The 22807-nt window shown below is 40.0% G+C and overlaps 2 protein-coding genes across 10 annotated transcripts in view; one reads left to right on the top strand and one right to left on the bottom strand.

The window, feature by feature from the left end:
* TMEM156 (transmembrane protein 156) overlaps nucleotides 1-13081 on the bottom strand; it is a 51510-nt gene extending 38429 nt beyond the window's left edge. For 4 of the 5 annotated variants that reach the window (XM_082050244.1, XM_082050247.1, XM_082050248.1 and 1 more), the window contains exons 1-4: nucleotides 12948-13081; nucleotides 5796-6077; nucleotides 4118-4378; nucleotides 1906-2013 (exon numbers count right to left, since the gene is read on the bottom strand). In XM_082050244.1, coding sequence (XP_081906370.1) covers nucleotides 1906-2013; nucleotides 4118-4378; nucleotides 5796-6077; nucleotides 12948-13056 — 760 coding nt within the window. In that variant the 5' untranslated portion in view covers nucleotides 13057-13081. Of the gene's footprint in view, nucleotides 1-1905; nucleotides 2014-4117; nucleotides 4379-5795; nucleotides 6078-10294; nucleotides 10406-12947 lie in introns of those variants that run through there. The other variant, XM_082050246.1, reaches the window with a different exon arrangement.
* Nucleotides 13082-14350: 1269 nt separating this feature from the next.
* Nucleotides 14351-22807, top strand: part of KLHL5 (kelch like family member 5) — a 59735-nt gene continuing 51278 nt past the window's right edge. For all 5 annotated transcript variants that reach the window (XM_082051844.1, XM_082051845.1, XM_082051846.1 and 2 more), the window contains exons 1-2: nucleotides 14351-14607; nucleotides 17429-17519. The gene's annotated coding sequence lies outside the window, so the exon portion shown is untranslated. The remainder of the gene's footprint in view (nucleotides 14608-17428; nucleotides 17520-22807) is intronic.

Below are 22807 nucleotides of genomic sequence, written 5' to 3'. Positions count from 1 at the left end.
CAATCTGATTTTTGTGTGCTTCTGTTTTTGTCAGTAACATATTGATGTTATTTATAATGTTATATATTGTAAATTTAAGTAATAAAAACACTACTCCTCTATCAACAGAAAATGTATTCTAGAAGCCAATGAGTACTTAAAAGCCTCAAAAGGGCATCTTTTCCTCCCTGCTTGTGTCCATGACAATTCTGGAAAACCTGCATTTAATAGTAAACTGATGTTTAAAGATAAAGGCAGTAAATCATTAATCATCACTACTAACAGTTCTGCATTGAAAATGGGATGTTATGACTCAAAGCATAGAAAATCATATTCATGACATTATAGGTAGCTTTGAAATTACAAATAAAAGTCCTTTAAATTAGAGCATTTACTAGCCCACTTATAAAGACCTAATTTGCACTTTGTGGGGTTTTTGTATACATGAAATAGGTTTCAGAGTTCAGGTCTAGCAATAAGTAAAAGATCATGTATTTTAACCAAGATAATATCATCAGGATTTTCTCTAATCATTGTGGGGGAGAAGAGGAGGCACAGATTTGCCATTTTGAGCAACTATTTTGCTTATTCATTAAAAATATGTGCAGAAAATATTTACATTATGAAACAAAAAATCTCAGAAACATTTTGTGTGGGGGCACTCTTCTTCCTTCTGTTCAGTTATGATTAAAGCTACACTCCTGTTGCTCTTTCATTACAAAAGTGCCTGTGGACACAATAAGGATGATCAGGGGAATGGATGTGGCTTATCATTTCTTCATTTCCCCTGTAGCCAAGGTCTCCATTTGGCAGCCCTGGACTGCAAGGGGAATGGAAATCTGCCTGGCAAGAGCAACTAAGTGCTGCTTGTCTGAAGGTATTCTGCCCACCGGGGCTGAGACAGGAAGAAAGTCTCAGGAAATGGCTGTGAAAAGCATCTAAGAGCTATTATCTCAGGTAGCAGGTTAAGTAACATGCTTTTCACACCAGTGACAGGGAGTGTGCTCCCTGTACCACCTGCCTCTGGTTTGGGATGAAAAACAATGACCAGCAGCTGACAAGCGGTCAATTTTCTGTATTGTTTTTGTTCAGAGGACTTTATCTTCTTTGCTCAAAAGTCTCAAGCTCAGGGTACTCCCACACTGTTATTCTTGCTGTCTTCACTGTATATGGCTAGAAGAAATACTGTAAATCCTGATTTCAGCTTGTATCCCAAATGAATTGCATAAGGAGAGCCTGTCTTGGCTGGTGAAGGCTTTTCACAGAAACAATTGTTTCAGCCTCTGCACTAAGGACAAGTTCTTTCATAGCAAAGTTTTAACCATTTGGAGTAGTCAGTAGTGCTGATTCAGAAATCACAGCACAATTTTCTTTTCCGAAATAACAGCAAAGAAAAGAAATATTATCTGGGTTTAATTCAGCTTAGGATTACAGCACTGCTGAATTTAGATAACCAGTTTTTAGGGCAGACAGCTGACTGTGTATCTCTTCTTATCTATCCTGTAATTTTTCTTGACCATGAGCTAGGTGAATCAACTTCAGGAAGGAAAGTGTATTGCAATCTGCTTATATTGGTCATTGGCATTTCTGCTTAAGACTTTCAAAAAGGTTCATCTGTAATTGTTTTATCTGCTGGAATCAGTCTGAAATCAGAAGTTCATCTCACTCAGGATCAGAGGCCACCAAGCATCTGTCAAAAACCCCCATACTTCATTCACCATCAACAAGCTTGGAGAGGTGAGAGGTGATAGTCTTATATCAATCATCCGAGTATTTCAGTCCCTCGGTAAGAAGCTCTTACAATATTATAATTAAAATATTGGTGTCTGAACCACATTAATAATCAACAGCTTTGTTATTGTGAATTCATACACTTTTCATTGCATAGAGCTTTAAATTCATGCAGATCGACTTTTTGTTACTTACGGTTTTGTTCATTTTCTTGGACTATTTTGTAGATGACGATTGAAATAGTTAACACAAAAACTACTGCAATCATAGCGAGCCAAATGATCTTCACCATACACATTGGATCTGTCCATAAAATGTAAAAGAGATAAAATGAAGCAGGAAATCACTGGCAGAGGAAAGCAGAACATTCTGTATTGGTAGGTTTTTGGACAATGCCTATCCCTTCAGATTAAAATTTTAAACAAAATAGAAGATTATGCCTTTTACTTTCAGCCTTCTTTGTTCTTTGAAATTAAGTTTCCTACCTAAAATCTAGCTTCATTTTCACCTGCATCTATCCCCCCATGTCTCATATAACTGTACATAGCTAAGTGAATGAAAACTTTCCCTATTTGTATAAAGTGTTACATGCAACTCAGCTAGGAAGAAAATGTTTCACTGATCAACATTTATATTTAAGGTAGAAAAAGGGCAATATATATCCTCTCTTTGTTTGGTTGGAGCACAGAAGGAATTGGTCCACTGTCCAACAGTGGCCTGTACTGACATCCTCAACCTCCTGGTCCATCTTCATGTACAGAAGAAGGTAAGATTCCATGCATAGACATTTTCTCACCAAAAAGTGACCTCTGGGGAGGTCTTTAACCAAAGCTGCCTTGGGGGAGACTCAGCATGGGACTGAGTGTAGGATGTAGGCTGCTCTTTCGGACAACAGCTGCTGCAGAAATGCACCCGCATTCTGCAGGGAATTAGTTAAGTAACAAGTACAAGCCAGGACTACACACCGCAGAGAAAGGATGTGGGGAACTTTCCTCCCTGGTTGTTTGAAAGACCTTTCAAACTTCTTTGGCAGCTGCATGTTAATGCATACCTTAGTATTGTCAAATAACTATTTTAAACCCCAACTATATTACTATGAGTCATATAAAATCAAATTACAGACTATAGCCAAACCACTGTTTTCCTTTCCTTGACTTAAAATAATATAATTAGACCTACATCAACTTCCCTTGTTTATCTTCTCCACTGAGGAGTCATGAGGTAACTGCCAAGAACCCCATGGCTCTTTGAGGTAAGCACAGCTCATCCCTCCTAATTCAGCACTAAAAATATCTTCTATACAGTCATTTAGGCTCCTTTCAAACAGAGTACTCTACCGGGCCTTGTAGTGACTTGTAATGACTTGTCCATCACCATTACCTAGGCAAAGACCTGAGCACCTCTGTAGCTTTGTTTTGAAGTAAAGAGAACAAAGATGTGTCGTTAAATTGGGATAACTACTTCCCAGGTAAATCACCATTAGCAAATGGTGGTTAGCTCATATTTCTGACACAAGTTAGCAGGGCAGGTTACTCCTCTCATAGCTAGACCTACTTATTTAAACAAACAAACACACACACACACAAAAAACCCACAAAAAACAAACAACTAAGCTGCCCTCTCTACAGTTTCACCTGGATTTATTTAACATAGGTTTAGCCAACTGCAAAACAGGTATTGTTTCCCAGGAAAGGTATGGCAGAAAATGCATTTGCCGTACAAAACTAAATGAATGTAACAATTCAGCAATTCCCAGATGGCAAATGTTGCACACAGACAGGCTGGAATCCCTGACCATGGTCAGGCAATCAGCCAAAAAACTCTTAGAGGACAAAGAGAAATGTAAAAAGCTGACAGGCTGTCCTCTGGGAAAACTAAGCCTACTTCACCTGAAGATTTCTCTTTTGAGAGTACTGTAGTAAGGATATTGCAGTACAACATTAAGAGAAGTCAAACCTGTATCCTGGTTCTTCTGCCACTAAAATTAACAGGAATGATTTAATTTACCACCAAGACAACAGGGTTATACCATTATGAGGAACAGGAGAGGAAAAAAGTAATTCTGGCTTTTCTCATACATGCAATTTGTGTGTCTATCACTGCTAAGCAAAAACAAAACAAAACAACAACAAAACAAACAAACAAAACAACAAACACTTACTTTGCTCTGTTGTTTCTAGGAAATAAAAAGTCACAGATAAACCTGCTTTAAATCACTATAAAAACTGTCAGTTGCCTCCTAAAGACAGTCTTTTACTAAGGGATGATCAAAATTGCATTGTTTTCTTGTGAAATATTTAAATACTTTCAAATGGTTGCTGAAAGCATAGAACTACCTACTGGAGATTTTTTGCAAGATTAATATTGTTTCTGGCTTGATTTCCCTTCTGACTCCTTTGTAACTTACATTCCATGTAAGACTTCAGTTGCAGCGAAATATTTATACAGTCATTTTGGGCTTCCATCATTGCCACTAGACAGGAGTGATTTAGGTATTCTTCAGCTGCATTTCTTCTTCCAGCTATAGAATTGTTAATGTGGATTTCCAGCAGGTAGTAAGTATTATGATCTACTTCTTCTTTCTCAGAAAATGTAGTTAAATTAAAATATTTATAAAAATAAATAACATCTTCTGTTGTCACTTCAAGTGTGCCATCTGCTTTTGGAACTAAAAATTAAAACAAAATTATATAATATATGTTAGACAAAAAGACAGCTCTCAGAAAGAACAATAAGTTCTGTCTCATTTGCAAAAACCTACAGTAGGCTTTTACATTATTGACTATGATAAAATGGACAAAAGGATACCATGTAAAAATATTCTGAACAGATGTCAAGAGTATTGATTATCTATACAAAATATATTACCCCTACAAATTATAGCCCCTTTTTGCTTTTCAGGTTTGGTTTTGTGCTCTTTGTTTGTTTGTTTGTTTGTTTGTGGGTTTTTCTGTCATCTGTTGTCAAAGGTAACAGAGACAAAAATCAGACTATGAAAAAAATAAAAATCAAGTAAAAGTCATATAATTGTAGAGATTTGAAGTATACATCTAGTTTATCTGCTATTAGCTGCAGAAGGTCCTTGTTTCACTTTAAACCACACAAGCTGTGAGACTTGCCCAGTGTCAACAAGGAACACAGGTAAGTAACACACTGTCAAAAGTGTTAGAGCTGTACAGCTGAGAATAGAGTTTGTCCATGTGTTCTCTGTTTTGTCCTTTTCTTATCTGTTAAGACAGCTATTTTGTAATTAGAAAATGATGTGGTTGGAAAGGAATTGCATTTCTTATATTCAGGACTTGGCCTGTTGCCCCTGTTGCTGATGATGTTAGGAACGCAAAAATGCAAAGTGTCCTATTCCCCAAAATTTTCCAGACATTTTGCAAGTGTATATGGCACATCCGAAAAGCTGTGGATGTTGCCGAATTCTTTTCCATATTGCTGGGACAGAGCTGCCATCTATGAAACATTCTGGCCATATCTGATACTATACAGTTGTGGATATCATAGACTATAAGCACAAAAATGGTTATTCCTTGTATTTCTTCACATTAGTTATTCAAATTCTTGCTCACAACTTATCATATAATATCAGCACTCAATATGTAGAGCTTCATCAGAAACTACAACTCTTTTAGAAATTTTAGCAAGATTAAAAGAACAAAGATGGGGTATAAGAGTGTTCATAAAAGCCAGATAGCAGAGATCAAATTTGCAACAGAAAAATTCCACATGGCTGCTGGATATGGGACACTTCTGCCACAGCACCCTTCTTCCAGACCCCCTGAAGATAATGACCACCCCCCATCCACAATTTTATACAAGATCCTCAAATAAAATACATCAGTATTTTGCTACTAACGTGTTTTGCTGACGGCCAGGATTGAGTGCCACTGAGAATCTGGCGTCAAACCTTCATTTTCTAGCCATGCAAAGACAAGCTGAAATAAACATTGTTCATAGATTTGCAAAGACCATAGAGAACCAGCAGCATATTATAGTTTTCTTTTAACTACCAAATAAAAATGTGTCTTTATGTTGTAACTAACTACTTCAAAATTAAGTATTTCGCTTTCCCTACTTACTTTTTTTAGCTGTTGACCCTGATCCTTGATGATCAACTTTCACATCTCTCTTGTATTCAGGCTCTGTGTGTTTAGTATGGGACTGTTGCTCCCTCCTGGAGGTCTGGCAAATGCACGGAATGTTCTGGAAATTGGAATGGTTTACAATGGCCTTCAGTAAAATAGCCTGGATTTCTCTTCTTTGTTGCACTGATCTTTTGCAAGAATTGTTAAAAGTACAAAGTGGAAAAGTGGTGTTATTTGATGAACAGGTATCCACACATGACACAATTACAGTATTAGCTGTAAAAAAAAAAAAACAACAAAGAGTATTACATTAGCGAGACAGTCACACAGGACACATGGACAAATATGTGCATGAAAACATCATGTAATAGATCTTTTACCCATCTTAAGATGAAACACGCTTGCTTTCTTGAGGGTTATGGCAGCAAACTGAATGCATCAGCAAGGGTGAGAAAGCAAGTACCAACCTAGATCCTGGATTTTACTGCTGAATTGTCTGAAAACTCTTGCAATACTAACCTGAATTTGTGATGGTATCTAGTCATATTCCTATTTCAAAGCTGCTCTGATTTGATTGTACATGAGAAGAAGATGGTAACACTCCTGTTGGAGGGGGAACTTAGCCCTGGAACTGTGCAGTTGCAATTATGCTGTAAAATAGCTCTACTCAGACTGAAAGCTTTATTGCCAATGACATTGAAACCATACTGAGAAAATACAGAGAAACGCTGCTGAATCCCAAGACCACACCCTTCACATTCTCTTATATTCAGTCAACAAACATGAATCTTAATTATGACCATTGGGTTTGGTATTCATACTCCAATTTCAGGATCAAATCACTGTAGCTAGAGTACATTAATGCAGTTCTGGCAAGTACCAAAAAAACACATAGAAGTAATTATTGATGAGTGTTATTTTAGTTGTCTTCCACATTAAAGTAGGGCTTTATTGTACAAATTGTGCATTTTCACTTGAGTTAACTTTAAATTATTTTTTCAATATGAAAAAAATTAAGAATAAAAAACTTCTGGAACCCTAACATGAAGTATTTATGAATACAAATAATCACTTCCCAGAGTTGATGCAGCACTAACCTATAGTTTTGCAGCTAATCTTGCCATTCTAGTAGTACCTTTGCATCTCTGTGAAGAGGAAATTTTGCATCTAACTCCCACTATGAGTAACTGAAGTAGCATGTTCATAAATCCTTGTGTATAGAGAGAAAAATGTAGCCTTTAATTGCTCTCGTGCTCAGCCACAATCTGATAGCTTCAAGAGGCCACCTGTGCTCACATGACAGAAGGCTGGCCTCAGAAACGCTTCACTGAAGGATTCAGACAGGATACAGGAATAAAATCCCAAATCCAATGCCAAAGTCAATTATCTTCACTTTACTAACTCTGCATCAGTGACTCATAAACTCCTCGTAAAATATAATCAATTGGAATGTAAAATACACATCCTATGCAAATAAGAAAATTATTCATTTTAATACAAATGGGAAAATGTCAGACAGAATTTAGGGCTTGATCTTTCCATGAGGCAAGGGAAACAGAACATTTTCCTCAAAACGCTTATGATCTGACCTACACAACCTGGAGTGGAGCAGGCTCCTGATGTCAAATTCTTCCAGCTGAAGGAGGCATTTTGTGGAGCCGAGCCAGGAGCAGAAACTGAATGCTTACATTGCTCTGCAGGCAAGGCATGTGTGCAACGAGCCTAAAGCCAGCGCTACAGCTCTGCAGGTCAACTGACGGTAACTCCCTACCATGCCCCTTGCACCAAGAGATTTGTGGGAACCTGCTGACAGTGCTGGGGCAGCAGCCTATGCACAGCATGCTGAGCTGTGTCCTGGACATCACACAGGTTGTACATGTGTAAAAGTCGTATTATCTGTGCGGAAAAGGTCTGACTGCTGTCCTGTGAGGGCGGGCGCCTACCATCCTCTTGAAAGATCTCTCCTGAGAAAGCCATTCAGATTACAATCTAACACCAGTAAATGCTATTTTCTTCCAACTCCCAGGACAGGGGACTTTCTAGGGAGGGATCTATGTTGTGAACACTGTGAGCAGGGCTGCAAAGAGACGGGACTTCGCCAGTGGACTGCAGGGCAGACGGAACGCCGTGCCCACAAAAAGGCTTGAGCCTCAGCGTGGGCCTGGGAGGCACCCTCCCAAATGGAAACACGACTGGAAATCTGGAAAGGGTCTTGTGAAATCTGAACGCAAGTGGCCTGAAGAGTTAAGAGAATCACTGAGATTAAACCAAGCAAAGTATGTCTAGAAAACTGCTTTATATTCAAAGATCTGTAACTCGCATGCTTAATGTTAAGAAGTTCTGTGATTATGCAATTTCTCTACTCACAGGGTTGTTTTCCACAGAAAATTCAACACCATTAAAATTATTCACAGGGAAGATCTGAATTTGTAAAAAACTTGCTTCCTATTAAGAAAGTCATAAATATTTCATTTTGGATTGGCTTGACCTTTCTTCCATTTGATCTGTGGTATTCTGTTTTGCATCAATTCAGCAGTATAGCAAATTTCAATGTTTATCACTTCCTTCCGGAAATTATAGTCATCATGTAATACTGCAGAGATAGAGGGCCTACAGTACAAGTTGGGGAACACACAACCGATAGGTTAAAGGAGACACACTCCATCAAGTAGCTGGACCCAGAGGACACGACTGGGATTGGGAGCATCAGACTCCAAAACAAGAACATCCTGTTCTAAAGCAATGTGGTTTAAAGGTTCAAAGACTCATAACCAAACAAGTGGGTTGCTTTGCAAATATAAAGGACACCTTTCACTTTGGTAATGCTGAACTGTATTCTTTTGATAAATTTTTAAAGGCTTGGTTTTTTGCAAATTGATTTCCCCCTGAATTCGTTTCATAAGAAATTTCCATTTTTATTCCCATTCCGGAAAGAAAAAAATGCTGGAACTTCCCCTGGGATAAAATATCCAAGTTTCACTTACTTCCATCTGTATACTTTGCTTGCCTGCCATTTCATAAGTTCTGTTAAAAACCTGAAGTACCCACAACATTAATGTGATCTTAAAAAGCCTGTTAAATTAGGTCTCTGCCCCTCACTTAGGAAGCCCTCACAGAGGAAGATACAGTGCCAACATTTCACACCTCAAAGATTTCCAAGAAGATATCTGTGTGGTGAGGCCTTATGGGGTAACCGGCAATTTGAAACATCTAGAGCAAAGTAATTCTGCATATTTTAGGTTTGCGACAACATGTTTACTTTCTCATTTAATTTGGACTTTGTTATACAGGCTGTTATATAGTCATATTGTTTACAGAACATGCAAAATGTGATAATGATTCTAATTTTCCAAATATAATTCTGTGCTGTGTTCTGCTATATACTGCAGCAATTGTGCTATTGCAGCATAGAGCATCACCAATAAGAACAATCTAGGAAAGTTATAATGCAAAAATGCAATTACTCTTTGATGTTTGACAGCAAGGTCAATGTTTTCTTCTGGCAATAGTCATAATGTTGTTTATTTGCATCAGCTGTGCTAGCTAATACCTTGATTACTTCTGCATGGAGGTAAAACATTCATTATTCCAACATCTGAAACTGACTCATCAATTTTGTTATATTAAAAACTTATGACAGCTTACCAGGTTTGTTTGTTTATAAACTATAAAAAAATATATAAATTATATTCTAATTACTGTCTTTGTGGTTAATGAAAATAGAATGTAAATATAAGTAACCTAATCTGGATATATTTTGGCATTAATTTTTTTCAGCAAATTATGCTTCAGAAATAATTTATTTAATGACGCCTGGGAACACACACCTCTTGTCAAAGGGATCCTTTTTATTATAATATTTATCTATTCAAAAGCTTACTTAGGAATAGATGTGACAAAACTATTTTAATGTTAATTTTTTAATAGATTTTTAAGAAAGCACCACATGCATAACTTACACATGTATTTTGCATTTATCCTAAATCCATTATTGACCTTTAGGATCACTAAGATGTATTTGGGATTTATGTGAAAAGATTTGCTTCACTCAGTTATACCTATCCCGCTCTACTTTTTGTCAGGCTACCACTGCATCTCTCTTTCACAGTCAGCATCTCATATAAGATAGTAATTGTACAAAGTTTTATAGAGAGTTAAGTATAGAAACTTTTAAAAAGTTATTTTTTAAGACATGAGTATCTGCTATGAAAGAACATATGTATTTTAACTACTTAATGACAAAGACAGTTAAAGCACAGTTGCATGGAAATAGTTAAAAAAAATTTTGCAGTATACATAACTGAATTACAAACTCCTTTCAAGTTACCACATATAATAAACTCCGTTGGTTAAAAATCTAATGAAAAAAATCTATATGCTTTGCAAAGTCCATACAGCATCGTAACTCGCTTTTAGGAAAGCACGTGTCAACTTTTCAATTGCAATTAGACTTTAGAACAAATAAAAGGCTATTTTAAAAGTTGATCACTCACCTTCGTGGATTTTGAAAAATTCAGGTAAACATAAAATAAACATAGTAATTATTGCTAGTACTAATCTGGAGAGTTCTGATTTTCTCAAAAGCAAGCACATGTCACTGAAGCGCTCCCATCTAACACAGTGGTGGTAACTTCCTTCCTGGTTTAGCTTTTTACTTAATGCAGACATTATGCAAAATAACCACTATTCATTTCCTTTTTCTAATATGACTTTTCTTTCTACTTGTATGTATGTTGAGTTGTAGAGAGCTAAGTTGTGTTCTTGCATTGGTATAGATAAGGATGATTCAAATGAATACACTGAAGATAAAATTCATGTACCACAATGAAAATAAGAGAAAAATCCTGCACAGAAAATATTTTATTCATTTGAGGCAGTTTTGTTTTAGGAACATCATCCCCTAATGGCCACTTTCATATTCCTTCTAAAGAGTAAATGAATCATCTTTGCGAAGCAATTTTGTTCTCATTTGGCCACGAACATTTTTTAAAAATTAGTCAGACCTTCATTATAAAAATGAGCCAGAACCACATGAGTCAGATATGGAGATTTTATTGTTGTATTTATATACATATGCATTTGGACTAGGGGGAAGATAATTTTATTTAATACAGAATCTTTAAGACTTTAACAGACATTTAATTTTATCATTACAGCCCAAAGCTTCTGATCTGGCAATAACTGATGTACTAAGTACAATGAACTGAGTGTGAGATGTTCATCTGGTCATTGCTGGTGCATTCTTAAAAGACGACAGATGTGTTGCCAATCTATATCACAGTATCACAGTATGTTTGGGATTGGAAGGGACCTCAAAAGATCATCTAGTCCAATCCCCCTGCTGGAGCAGGAACACCTAGGTGAGGTCGCACAGGAACATGTCCAGGCGGGTTTTGAATGTCTCCAGAGAAGGAGACTCCACAACTTCCCTGGGCAGCCTGTTCCAGTGCTCTGTCACCCTTACTGAGAGGAAGTTTTTTCTCAAATTTAAGTGGAACCTCTTGTGTTCCAGCTTGATCCCATTACCTCTTGTCCTATCATTGTTTGCCACTGAGAAGAGCCTGGCTCCATCCTCATGGCACTCACCCTTTATATATTTATAAACATTAATAAGGTCCCCCCTTAGTCTCCTCCAAACTAAAGAGACCCAGCTCCCTCAGCCTTTCTTCATAAGGGAGCTGCTCCACTCCCTTAATCATCTTCGTTGCCCTACGCTGGACCCTCTCCAGCAGTTCCCTGTCCTTCTTGAACTGAGGGGCCCAGAACTGGACACAATATTCCAGGTGTGGTCTCACCAGGGCGGAGTAGAGGGGAAGGAGGACCTATCTCGATCTACTAACCACCCCCCTTGCAATACACCCCAGGATGCCATTGGCCTTCCTGGCCACAAGGGCACAGCGCTGGCTCATGGTCATCCTGTTGTCCACCAGGACCCCCAGGTCCCTTTCCCCTACACTGCTCTCTAATATGTAATCTCCCAACCTATACTGGAACCTGGGGTTGTTCCTGCCCAGATGCAGGACTCTACACTTGCCCTTGTTAAATTTCATTAGGTTATTCCCCGCCCATCTCTCCAGCCTGTCCAGGTCACGCTGGATGGCAGCACAGCCTTCTGGCATGTCAGCCACTCCTCCCAGCTTAGTGTCATCAGCAAACTTGCTGATAGTACACTCAATTCCCTCGTCCAAATCGTTTATGAATATATTGAATAATATTGGCCCCAGCACTGACCCCTGAGGCACTCCACTAGATACTGGCCTCCAACTAGACTCCGCACCATTGACTACCACTCTCTGGCTTCTCTCCCTAAGCCAGTTTGCAACCCACCTCACTACTCTATTGTCTAGACCACACCTCCTCAACTTAGCTGTGAGGATGCTGTGGGAGACTGTGTCAAAGGCTTTACTGAAGTCAAGGTAGACAACATCCACTGCTCTGCCATCATCCATCCACCTTGTTACAATAGTGTCTTCAGTGTGCATGTTACTGTCCTTTTTACATCAGAAGACTGGATAGAGCCATTACTATTTCTATACAATGTAGTCACAATTTTTCAGCTAATCTTTCCAGCTAAAAAAGTGAAGTTTTTCCTTCTGACAACCACCATGATATTCCATAAATTCTTCTTGCAGATGAGACTGCAAAGAACATTTCTGAAATGTTCCAAATAAAAGGACTCTGAATAATGCATATATAAAAAAAATTTGACTCAAATATAGAGTATATACAGTATGAAGGATTTAATTAATTCAGAAAGCTCTCTTCTGATGTAGCGTTTTCGCCACAACCCATTAAATATTGAGTACTACAAAAATGAAGCAATGCTGTTGAAGTTAAAATAAGAAATGTCCTAAAAACATGAAATGCCCTTCTTGTCATCTGGTTATCTCAGAAGATTAGTAAGCCAGGTGGAAGCAAATACAGTAGTCATTCTATAGAAAGAGTCTTAATGAAGCTGTAGTGAATATAAATTGAATGCAATAATTTAAATGTAGCACTTTTATGCAATTAAAGCAATGAAACCAAAGCAAAATGAACTGACTTTTTTTTTTTTTGGTCAGTATAGTACAACAGAAGTAATAGGATATAAAAAAATCATAAGTATGAATTTTAAAAGTAATATACCGCACAATTTATGTTTGTCACCTGTGAGCAAATTAGCTCTACTTCGTGGGACACCACATTGCCCCTTAAGTATCTTCCATATCAGTGATTTATATTTGCCTGTTTTCAAGGTTGCATGGTGTTCACCCATCCTTTCAGCCCAGAAGGAACGGAGAAAATGCCGGCAAATAACAGGAGGACTTTGTCAAGTAATATGTGTATCTATTCCTTTCTGATACATTCAGACTTGCATCATTGTTGGTAGCGCCCAAGGTCAAAATAAAAATTGCCCTATAGGATCACACCCAGGTTCAGCCTAATATAACAACGACCTGCGGAATATATTGAGTCTCAGATTCTACAGAGGAAGGCTTCCAAGAACTCTGCAGTAAGCAGGTGGGGATTATCTATTCTAGGGTACATTTTAGTTTCTCTTCTGCATTCAGGTAGGCCCACGTATGGTGTGTCTGCACGTCCCTCGGGGACACCACATGTCCTACACAATTACCCTTATTCAGCTGTGTGTGTGACCTGCTGAATCACATCTGCCTGCGCAGCCTGACCTGCCAACTGATCTGAAAAACATGGGCTTTCCTTCCTGGGGACATGCTTCCCTCCACCTAGCTCACAATTTTGACACAGCTGGAACAATTAGTACCTTTGAAAATCCTGTCCTTCGGGCAAATCTGGTTAAAATTGGCTAAATCATTTAGAGTCAGCTGGGATGAGAAGCAGCAGATAGATAAGCACACAGCCACTTAGGTCACATTTCCTTACAAAATTAGGCGAAGACAGTGGTACGAACCTCATTACTGCATCAGACTCGCACCGCCACGCCTCAGCAATGATCTCCAGGGCCTTAAATCAGTTTTATCAGTTGGAGGCACATCTGACTGTCACACAGCCTGTTAATTTGAGAAATTATTCTACCTTGGGATGGCAGAGGTCACTCGTAAGGCATTGCAGAACAAGGCTGGCAATGGCTGGAATGGGTTTGTCCATTAAAAGGTGCCCATTCCATGCTGCCCCAGCGCCATACGGTGCCAGGGTTCCGAGGGGAGGTTAATGGTGGTGCTGTGTGTCACTGCACCCTTATTCCACTTAAATGGAGGAGTGGGAAGTTATGAAACGCTTGGCTTTGTGGTTTTAGAACATAGGCAAGGGCACACGGGGACAGGATGAGACCTTTCATGGGGTTAATCAAGAGAAATCCCACAGAAGGGGCCGCTGCCCGGCCTGGAGACGCAGCGCAGAGGAACTGAACGGACGCGATGCGATGCGATGCGGCCCGGCCCGGCCCGGCCCCACCACACGATGCCACGCGCTCCCCCACCCTGGGGCGCGCGGAAGCCGGCGGCGGCGCGCGCGCACCACCTCGGGGCTGGAGGCGGAGCCGGCGGGGTATGGGCGTGGCTCGGCGCCCCGCCCCTGGGTCCTCTCCCCCGCCCCCCCCTCCCCCCGTGTGCGCGGCCGGCCCTTGGGCCGGGGCCGCCCGAGCGCGCAGGGGAGGGGCCGGGAGCGGGGCCCGCGGGGACCCGCGAGCGCCGGGGAGGGATCGCGCAGCGCCCGCCGCCTCCCCCGGCAGAGCGGGTTGCTGGCCGCCGCCGGGGCGGAGCGGGAAGGCAGAGAAGAGGGGGCCTCCCTTGCGGTTTTTCTCTTTCCCCGCCCCTCCCAACCTCGCCCCCTTCCCGGATCTTGAGAGGTGAGGAGGGCGGTCGGCGCTCGGCGGCGAGGGGAGGGGGTCGGCGCTGCCGGGAGGGGGAGGAGAAAGCGGGGAGGAGGGCGAGGGCTAGCGGGGGGCGGGCTCCCACCCTCCCCGCGCCGGGCGCTCGGCTGCTGTGGAGAGCGGCTGGTGGCGGCGGCGTCCCGGGGCGGGGGAGCTGTAACGGTCCCCGCGCTGCGGCGGGAGCCCGCGCTCCGCCGAGGTGGCGGCCCCGGCGGGCGGGCCCGAGGCGCTGGCCCGGGGAGCCTGCTGCCCCCGGGCCAGGGGGCGGCGGGCTGAGGCGGGAGGGCTGGGGAGCCAGGCACGGCAACGGCGGGTGTGGGGTGCGGGGTCCGTGTCCCGCCGGGCGGGGCAGCCCCTGTGGGTGACTCGGTTCAAAGCGTTGAGAGCGAAGACCCGGTAAAAGTGCACCTAACACGCTAGCCTCTCAGGTATTTGCCCCTTTCTCTCTTAACTCTCACGATCATAATATGAAATAGTGTTTTTTTTTTTTTGTGAGACTGGTCGAACAGAGTAGAGCACTGACTGCCAAATACCAAAATGGGGAGTGATGCTGTTACACGGGAAAAAGAGTATAAGTGTTGAACATCAAACGACTGCTGTTTATATAGATTATTGGGTCATGTTTCTGCTTAAAGCCTTGTTGTGGCTCTGGGCTTTGAACTTGCCCTGGTTCAGTTGTGTGAACTGTGATGTAGCTCAGCAGCCCAGCTCGAGTCAGGCCGTCCATGGCTCTGTATCGGGGTGTTCTAGCAGTGAGTTTGGCCCGTAATGTCAGAGTAGTAAAAAGGGAAGGCTTGGGTTTCTTGATATGTTTGGCTTAAAAGTTAGTTATGAAATTATATAAGCTAAAGTCCAAATACAGTCTTATTTTCAAGTGAAAATTATCCATCAACTTTTCTTACTAGCCTGAGTAGGAATAAAAATTTGAACTCATGGTTATGTCAGTGTAGCTTTTGTATCTAGACAAACTTTAGTCATTGTTGGGATGGATCCTTTTCAAAAAAAATATCACAGGATGTGTTTTCATGAGCAGTTCATTAATTTTACCAGAAAAGTTCTCTGATCATTTCTCATGAAAGTATTTTTGCATGAGAATTTCCAGAAATGTGTGGATGAACATTTAAAAACAGAAGTGGGGGGGAGGAAAGTGACTTGCTCTTGAACTTCATAGGTGCATTCCTGATAGAGGAGATTGTGTTCCCATCTTGTGTTTTTCCTGTTTTCCGCTCACTGAACAGTGCTAAGGGCCATAAAGCAGGATAGAACCAAAATAATAATAAACCTAATCTGACTCAGAGAGTGTTTTCCTCTGCCATGCCTCAGCTTCATTGAACTGGCCCTCTGGATGGGCAGATCCATGACGAAAGCTGGCATGTTTTCTCCATGACAATAGATGTTAACACATTCTATTTCATAGAAATGCAATGACTGCAAATTTAAAATAGAAAAAAAAAATTGAATGAAAATGAAAAACTCTTCTATTAGACCATTATGGTGACACAGTAATTGCAAACTGTTGCTAACAATGACAGTTCATATTGATGAACTTGTTCCAGTTCTCTGGATGTTGGTATCACCAGTGCTTTTAAAAAGACTTTTACTTGGTTGTGTTGATGTTTTGTGTTTTTGTTGATGTAATTCAGTATTTCATGGTGTGGTAAAGATTACCTAATCAGACATAATATGACCCCAAAATGAAAGTTTCTACAGTCTTAAGAAGTTACAAAGTGATTTTGCATTTCCCTTACACAACTCCTACAAGGAGGAAGGTTACCTCCTCCCCTGTCAATTAAATTGCCTTTTATTATAACAATCTTACCGAGTAAAAGAATTCATTAATTACAAACCTAACTATCCATTTTTTGCCTTTTTTTCATAAAACCAAAATTTTTCATTCAAAATCTCCAACACAACAACTGATGACCATAAATACATGTATTGATTTGCTGTATGGCCTTAAAAAAACCCCAGTTGCCTAGGAGAGATGAGGTTACGTGCTCCAGATGCAAGAATGAGGTGCTGTTACTGTTCAGACAGCCAGAAGGTTCTTGCAGCTAGTAGGAAAGATCAGGCCATGAGAGGTCTGATATTAGGTATCACGTTATGCATGCAGGTATCATGTGGGGCTATGTTTTCTTTCATTTTAAAGTGCCTATAGTCAAGTACCGAGCCCATAGTAAACACACAGTGTTTCAGCAGGCTGGGTTTTTTGAGCAGAGGTCTTCCTTTGGCTGGAAAATTTTCAGTAGCCTGTGCATTAGAAAGGCTTGAGAACCACTGTAACAGCAAGTGTGAATTTTAATAGAGCTGCTCCATTAATTGCAACACGCTCAGTGGCGGTACTTGGCTTTATTTCCCGATACAGTCAGTGTCACTCTTTGGCAACAGTGTTCAGTCTAAGTGCTCCATGTGACAGAGCAGTTCTTCACTGATCTTTCCTTCATGGAATGACAGGTAGCCAAAGTTAGGAGTGAAAATGCACTAAGATAATTTAAAAGAAAAACAAAACAAACCTCTTGGAATCCAGTGTTTCTTGAGAATTTATGTATTCAAATTTAATATTCATTTCCCCTCTTTCTTTTAGAGTCTTTGTTGTGTATGTAACTTGGGAGTTGTGGAAGGAACCAAGGAGACAGTTGTGCGGTGACATGCTTTTGTTGCCTTCCTCTCAGAAAGTTCAGGAATTGCAAACAAATGGATCAAAGCTCTGTCTGAACAGAGTAGGCAATCTGCTTTCAAAATTCAGCCCCTCTTACATGGTTCTTATTTGTTTGCCTTGTCATTTTACTGCTTCTAGATTTTTTCGGCTACCTCACGTTTTTGGAAGGAGGAAGACAAATGGAAGTACATGATTCTTTGAACACCTAGACATCATTCTGGTGTTACAGGTAATTATTGTATTCACTCACTTCTAACAAAAAGTTATGCTGCAAGGAGTGTGATTTTAGCCCACAAAGGTATTGGGTCTTCCTTACACCTGAAATTTCATCTTTTTTGTTATATGATTTGTGAGGGCTTCCTTCTGGCAAACATACACAAACAGGAATTGACTTTGCTTTTGTGGACTTCACATCCTGGTGTTTGGAACATTTTTATGTGATTTCATCACTTTTGCTCTTTATCAAAGCATGCTTTATAAAAGACTGTCAGTGTTACTATAAAGCTCAATTTTAATATTTTCAAAATCTGTGAGAAACCTCTAACTTTTAATCATTATGGGAAAAGTGATACCGAATCTGTAAGACGAAATACTGCTTTAGATAAATGCTTGTGAATAGAGGCCCACCAACTGCACAGTCAAATCTCATTACTTCCAACAATGCTGACTGGTTTTCACTCTCTTTTTTTTTTTTTTTGGCAGGAAAGTGGTAAGACCGTTCTAAGCTAAAGCAATTTTCAAAGGGAATAGCTTTGACATTTACACAAAGCAAAGGCATGAAAGAATGTAAAAAACATGAATACATGCAAGACTCTATCTAAACTCTCTGTAAAGTAAAATACTGCTGAAAAAATAGTAATGAGGGTGAGAAAAGCAGACCGATTTAGGAATACTAGGTTTTACTAAAATGAAAAAATCTGCTTTCTTGACCATGAGTTATCTCTGGTTTGGGACTGTTGATCAATAGACAATCTAGACAATAGAGTAGTGAGGTGGGTTGCAAACTGGCTTAAGGAGAGAAGCCAGAGAGTGGTAGTCAATGGTGCGGAGTCTAGTTGGAGGCCAGTATCTAGTGGAGTGCCTCAGGGGTCAGTGCTGGGGCCAGTATTATTCAATATATTCATAAACGATTTAGACAAGGGAATAGAGTGTACTATGAGGAAGTTTGCTGATGACACTAAGCTGGGAGGAGTGGCTGACACGCCGGAAGGCTGTGCTGCCATCCAGTGAGACCTGGACAGGCTGGAGAGTTGGGCGGGGAATAACCTAATGAAATTTAACAAGGGCAAGTGTAGAGTCCTGCATCTGGGCAGGAACAACCCCAGGTTCCAGTATAGGTTGGGAGATTACATATTAGAGAGCAGTGTAGGGGAAAGGGACCTGGGGGTCCTGGTGGACAACAGGATGACCATGAGCCAGCACTGTGCCCTTGTGGCCAGGAAGGCCAATGGCATCCTGGGGTGTATTGCAAGGGGGGTGGTTAGTAGATCGAGATAGGTCCTCCTTCCCCTCTACTCCGCCCTGGTGAGACCACATCTGGAATATTGTGTCCAGTTCTGGGCCCCTCAGTTCAAGAAGGACAGGGAACTGCTGGAGAGGGTCCAGCATAGGGCAACGACGATGATAAAGGGAGCGGAGCACCTCCCTTATGAAGAAAGGCTGAGGGAGCTGGGTCTCTGTAGTTTGAAGGAGACTGAGCGGTGACCTTATTAATGTTTATAAATATATAAAGGGTGAGTGCCATGAGGATGGAGCCAGGCTCTTCTCGGTGGCAAACAATGATAGGACAAGGGTAATGGGATCAAGCTGGAACACAAGAGGTTCCACTTAAATTTGAGGAAAAACTTCTTCTCAGTGAGGGTGACAGAGCACTGGAACAGGCTGCCCAGGGAGGTTGTGGAGTCTCCTTCTCTGGAGACATTCAAAACACACCTGGACATGTTCCTGTGTGACGTCACCTAGGTGTTCCTGCTCCAGCAGGGGGATTGGACTAGGTGATCTTTTGAGGTCCCTTCCAATCCCAAACATACTGTGATACTGTGATCAAGGAATGTACTCCTTCATTGTCTAGAATTTATTCATGTCATGGTATGAATACAGTAGAGAGATGGTCTTTCTCGCTGTTCATGTCATCATCTGTCACTTCACTGGCAATTTACAATATACATAACATTTTTAACAGTACATGGTTTAATTTGTTCTATTGTGTGTCTTTTTACCTCTCTGGTTCTTGATAAAGTTTTTGGCATAGTATTTTGTATTATTATTTGTATTGTGGGGGGCTGTAACCTTGGGGTAGCTTTCCAGGAGCAAGAAGTTTGCAGGAATGTTGCAGTTCTATGTGCTGGAATAGCAGGAAGTCTGTTTCGAGTAGATGTAGCCCAGAGTGATGGCTGAGCACCAGCTGCAGTGTCCTTTGTGGCTGTCTGCTGAGACAGCTCCAGCCCAGAATTACACAACTTTTGAGACATAGTTTTCATCTGGGGTGATCACAAAGTACTTGAGAATTCTGGGTGTAGTTATTACAAGGTCTTGCTTTTCTCTGGGCATTTTCTCTGTGTGGCCATCACACTCATGAGTTGAGAATCATAAGTTTGGGATGTTGGCAGCTTGAATCCATTGAGATCCTCTAATTTATTTGTACTGCTCCTTATTAAACTATTGGGAGGAATTTCAGTATTCTTATTTTCTTTTGTATAGATTAATTATACATTTATTTCAGATTTCTAGTATTTACTTCTCTCCCTATTGCACTAAAAAAAAGGTTAATGTGTTTTTACTTAGTATTTGGGCTAAATGAAATTCATCCACATAAGCTGCTTATACTTAAAAACATATATAAAAACAGCACTTTACTATTCCTATTTCTCTGATCCCAAAGAAGAAGCAGCTTTTAAGACGCCTAATGAGCTTATTCCAAGTTTATGGTTGCCAAAATGTTATAGACTTCGGCAAGTAATTGGCAGTCAAGCTGCTGGCACTAGCAAAGATGATAATCCGTACCAACAGCAGTAGAGTATTTGATATTCTATTACTCTACTATGTGTTTTTCTTCAACGCAGACTTATGTAACACCAAAAAAGAACCTGTTTGTTACTCTGCAGTCTTGTAATCAATGCCAAATGTTTTCGTGTCGTATAGCAGAATGGTGCTTTTTGTTGCTGCAAACATTGTGCCCAGGTAGAGGTTGAGAGGCATCTGCTTATGCTTGATGTATTTCTCTGTCTATACTTAGGTCAGATAAATTAAAAGCATAAGATTATAAAGAACATAAGAGTGAAACTCAAGCAAGTGCCAGTCGGTCTTCTTTCAGGTGCCTTGAGATTAAGCTTTGTCTACAGAGATACTGACACCATTTTATTTATCTTCTCCTTTGTTTAGAAACCTTTCCCAAACAACCTGTTAACCCAGGGGCAATGATAATCTGAAAATTATCATAATTGAGTCACATATGTATGGCATCAAGCAATTGGGGAAACCAGTCCTACTTGACTGCCAAGTTTTCTCAGAAATAATAGGCTTTATTTAATTTCTGGTCATAAAGGATTGACCTTTAGGCAGGGTTTTTTCCTCTTTTCCTTTTTTTTTTGCCTTTTTCCATTTCTTTCCCTCCTCGGTCAATCTATATCCTTGGTGGTATCTTCCACCATAGGTGACATCAACACTTTCCTGAACTTTAGAAATCATTAGAACTACTAAAGTTCCCCAGAAATTACTTTGAGAACAGACCTTTTGTTTTCACTGTTTTGCAGAAATATGGTAGCTCCAGTTACCAAAGTAGATGACCTCCTCCAGGTTGTCAGAATTTTTAGACTTGGCCTGTGCCTTTTTCTCTGCTGGTCACGGAAATTAAAAAGAATTTGAATCAAATACCAAAATGTACTCCAAAGAGAAGGAACTGAAAAGGTGGATCACTACAGGAAAAATCCTTATTCCCATCTTACTGCATGGTAGAATGACTAATTATCAAGCATGGCTGCTGATTAATAATTATGTCTTGTGGACTATGCTAGTATTTTTCCAGAGGACTAATTTATGTAAAGTCGAGAGAGGTGTTGATTTCAATCTCTTCAGAGGAATACTTTGCCAATTAATTACCTCCTGTGGCAATTCTAAGCGCAACTGATGTTAAAATTCCTGGTGTCTTCCTTAACAACAGGATATAATTTGAAGAACAATTTTTGATCAATCACTTGTGTTCTTTCAAGGGCATCCATCCTTTTTTTTTCAGAATTAATGGAAACCTGTTTATAAAATTGTACAAGATGTTTTTGTAAAACAGTGAAATTTAAGGTAGAGTACTGACTTCATGTCTTTGAAAATGCGTTGGGATCTTGTCCCATTGCCTTAGCTGATACTTTTGTCAAAATAGCTGATATGTGTTGTATTGACTCTATTGAAAATAGTTTTATTTTATTAAAACTTTAAAATAATTTAATTAACCTGCTTAAAATTTGTATTGCTTTCCAATTCAAGAAATTGCTACTTAAATAAACATTCTACTTTTATTTTGTGAAAACTCATATGGCCCTTTATTATACAGTCAGTAGTGGTGGATTTATTTTTTTCTTGAAAGAGTATATTCATTATTCTTGACATCTTTTCAGATATATTCTAAGGATAAATACCTTTTTAATTTTGAGAAATGTCACCCCTTACAGTTTCAAAAAGCCACAGCTTGCCCGAATGTTTTGCATAATTACAGCCTTTTAAACTTTGAAAAACATCTTGAAAATGTAAGGTGGTTCTCATGCCTACACTTACTGCATTTTATATGAGGGAGAGGAGGAGCAGAATGTCTTACCTGAAAAGAATGAAAGCCTAAGTAACTAACAAGAGTGCTGTGGACAATTTCATGTTTTCAGACCTGTTTTTGATAGTCTTTCCTTAATTATTTCTTGCGGCTTGCAATTGAAGGCTTTTTGTTTGGCTGGGGAGGCTTTCTGTCTCCAACAATAAAGCAATTCTCACCTTGGCAAAGCATTACACTAGTAGCATTGGAAAGAACAACATTAAATGAGAAGTTAATTAATTTTGTGAAACGCTGGATGTTATGAGGCCAGAACCATGACTATTTCTTCATCACTCTTTGATTTTGTGATTACAGTATTCTGTATTTGGTTAAAAAGAAATCTCTCTTCTCTAATCTCAGTTCTGATTAAAACTTAAACCTGTAAGAAGAGAGGCTCTGCAGGAAACACTTTCTTTACTAACTGGTGTCTGAGGTATGTTTTTCTTCTGAAATGCCATATTAATTACAATTACTGAGAAAGAAATAAAAAAGACAGTATTGTGAAAAACTAAACTCAAAACATAAAAAATAATTCAACTTTGCAGTTTTAAATTTTCAATTGAGTGGATTTTTTTTATATTTTTAAACAGTTTCTGCTCTGCTTCCTGCTGGTTTCCCCTCACGTTCTCTCTTCTCATCTTTTTAAATCAGTTTAATTAATAGACAGTGTATCTTAAAAGCCGGACTTAGATGGAGCAGAATGTATTTCCTATTCTTCCCTCCAT

Source organism: Streptopelia decaocto (assembly GCF_964273445.1).
Source record: "Streptopelia decaocto genome assembly, chromosome: 4".
NCBI lineage: Eukaryota > Metazoa > Chordata > Aves > Columbiformes > Columbidae > Streptopelia > Streptopelia decaocto.
The sequence above is the reverse complement of the archived record's forward strand: the minus strand, read 5'-3'. Positions and strand labels throughout refer to the sequence as shown.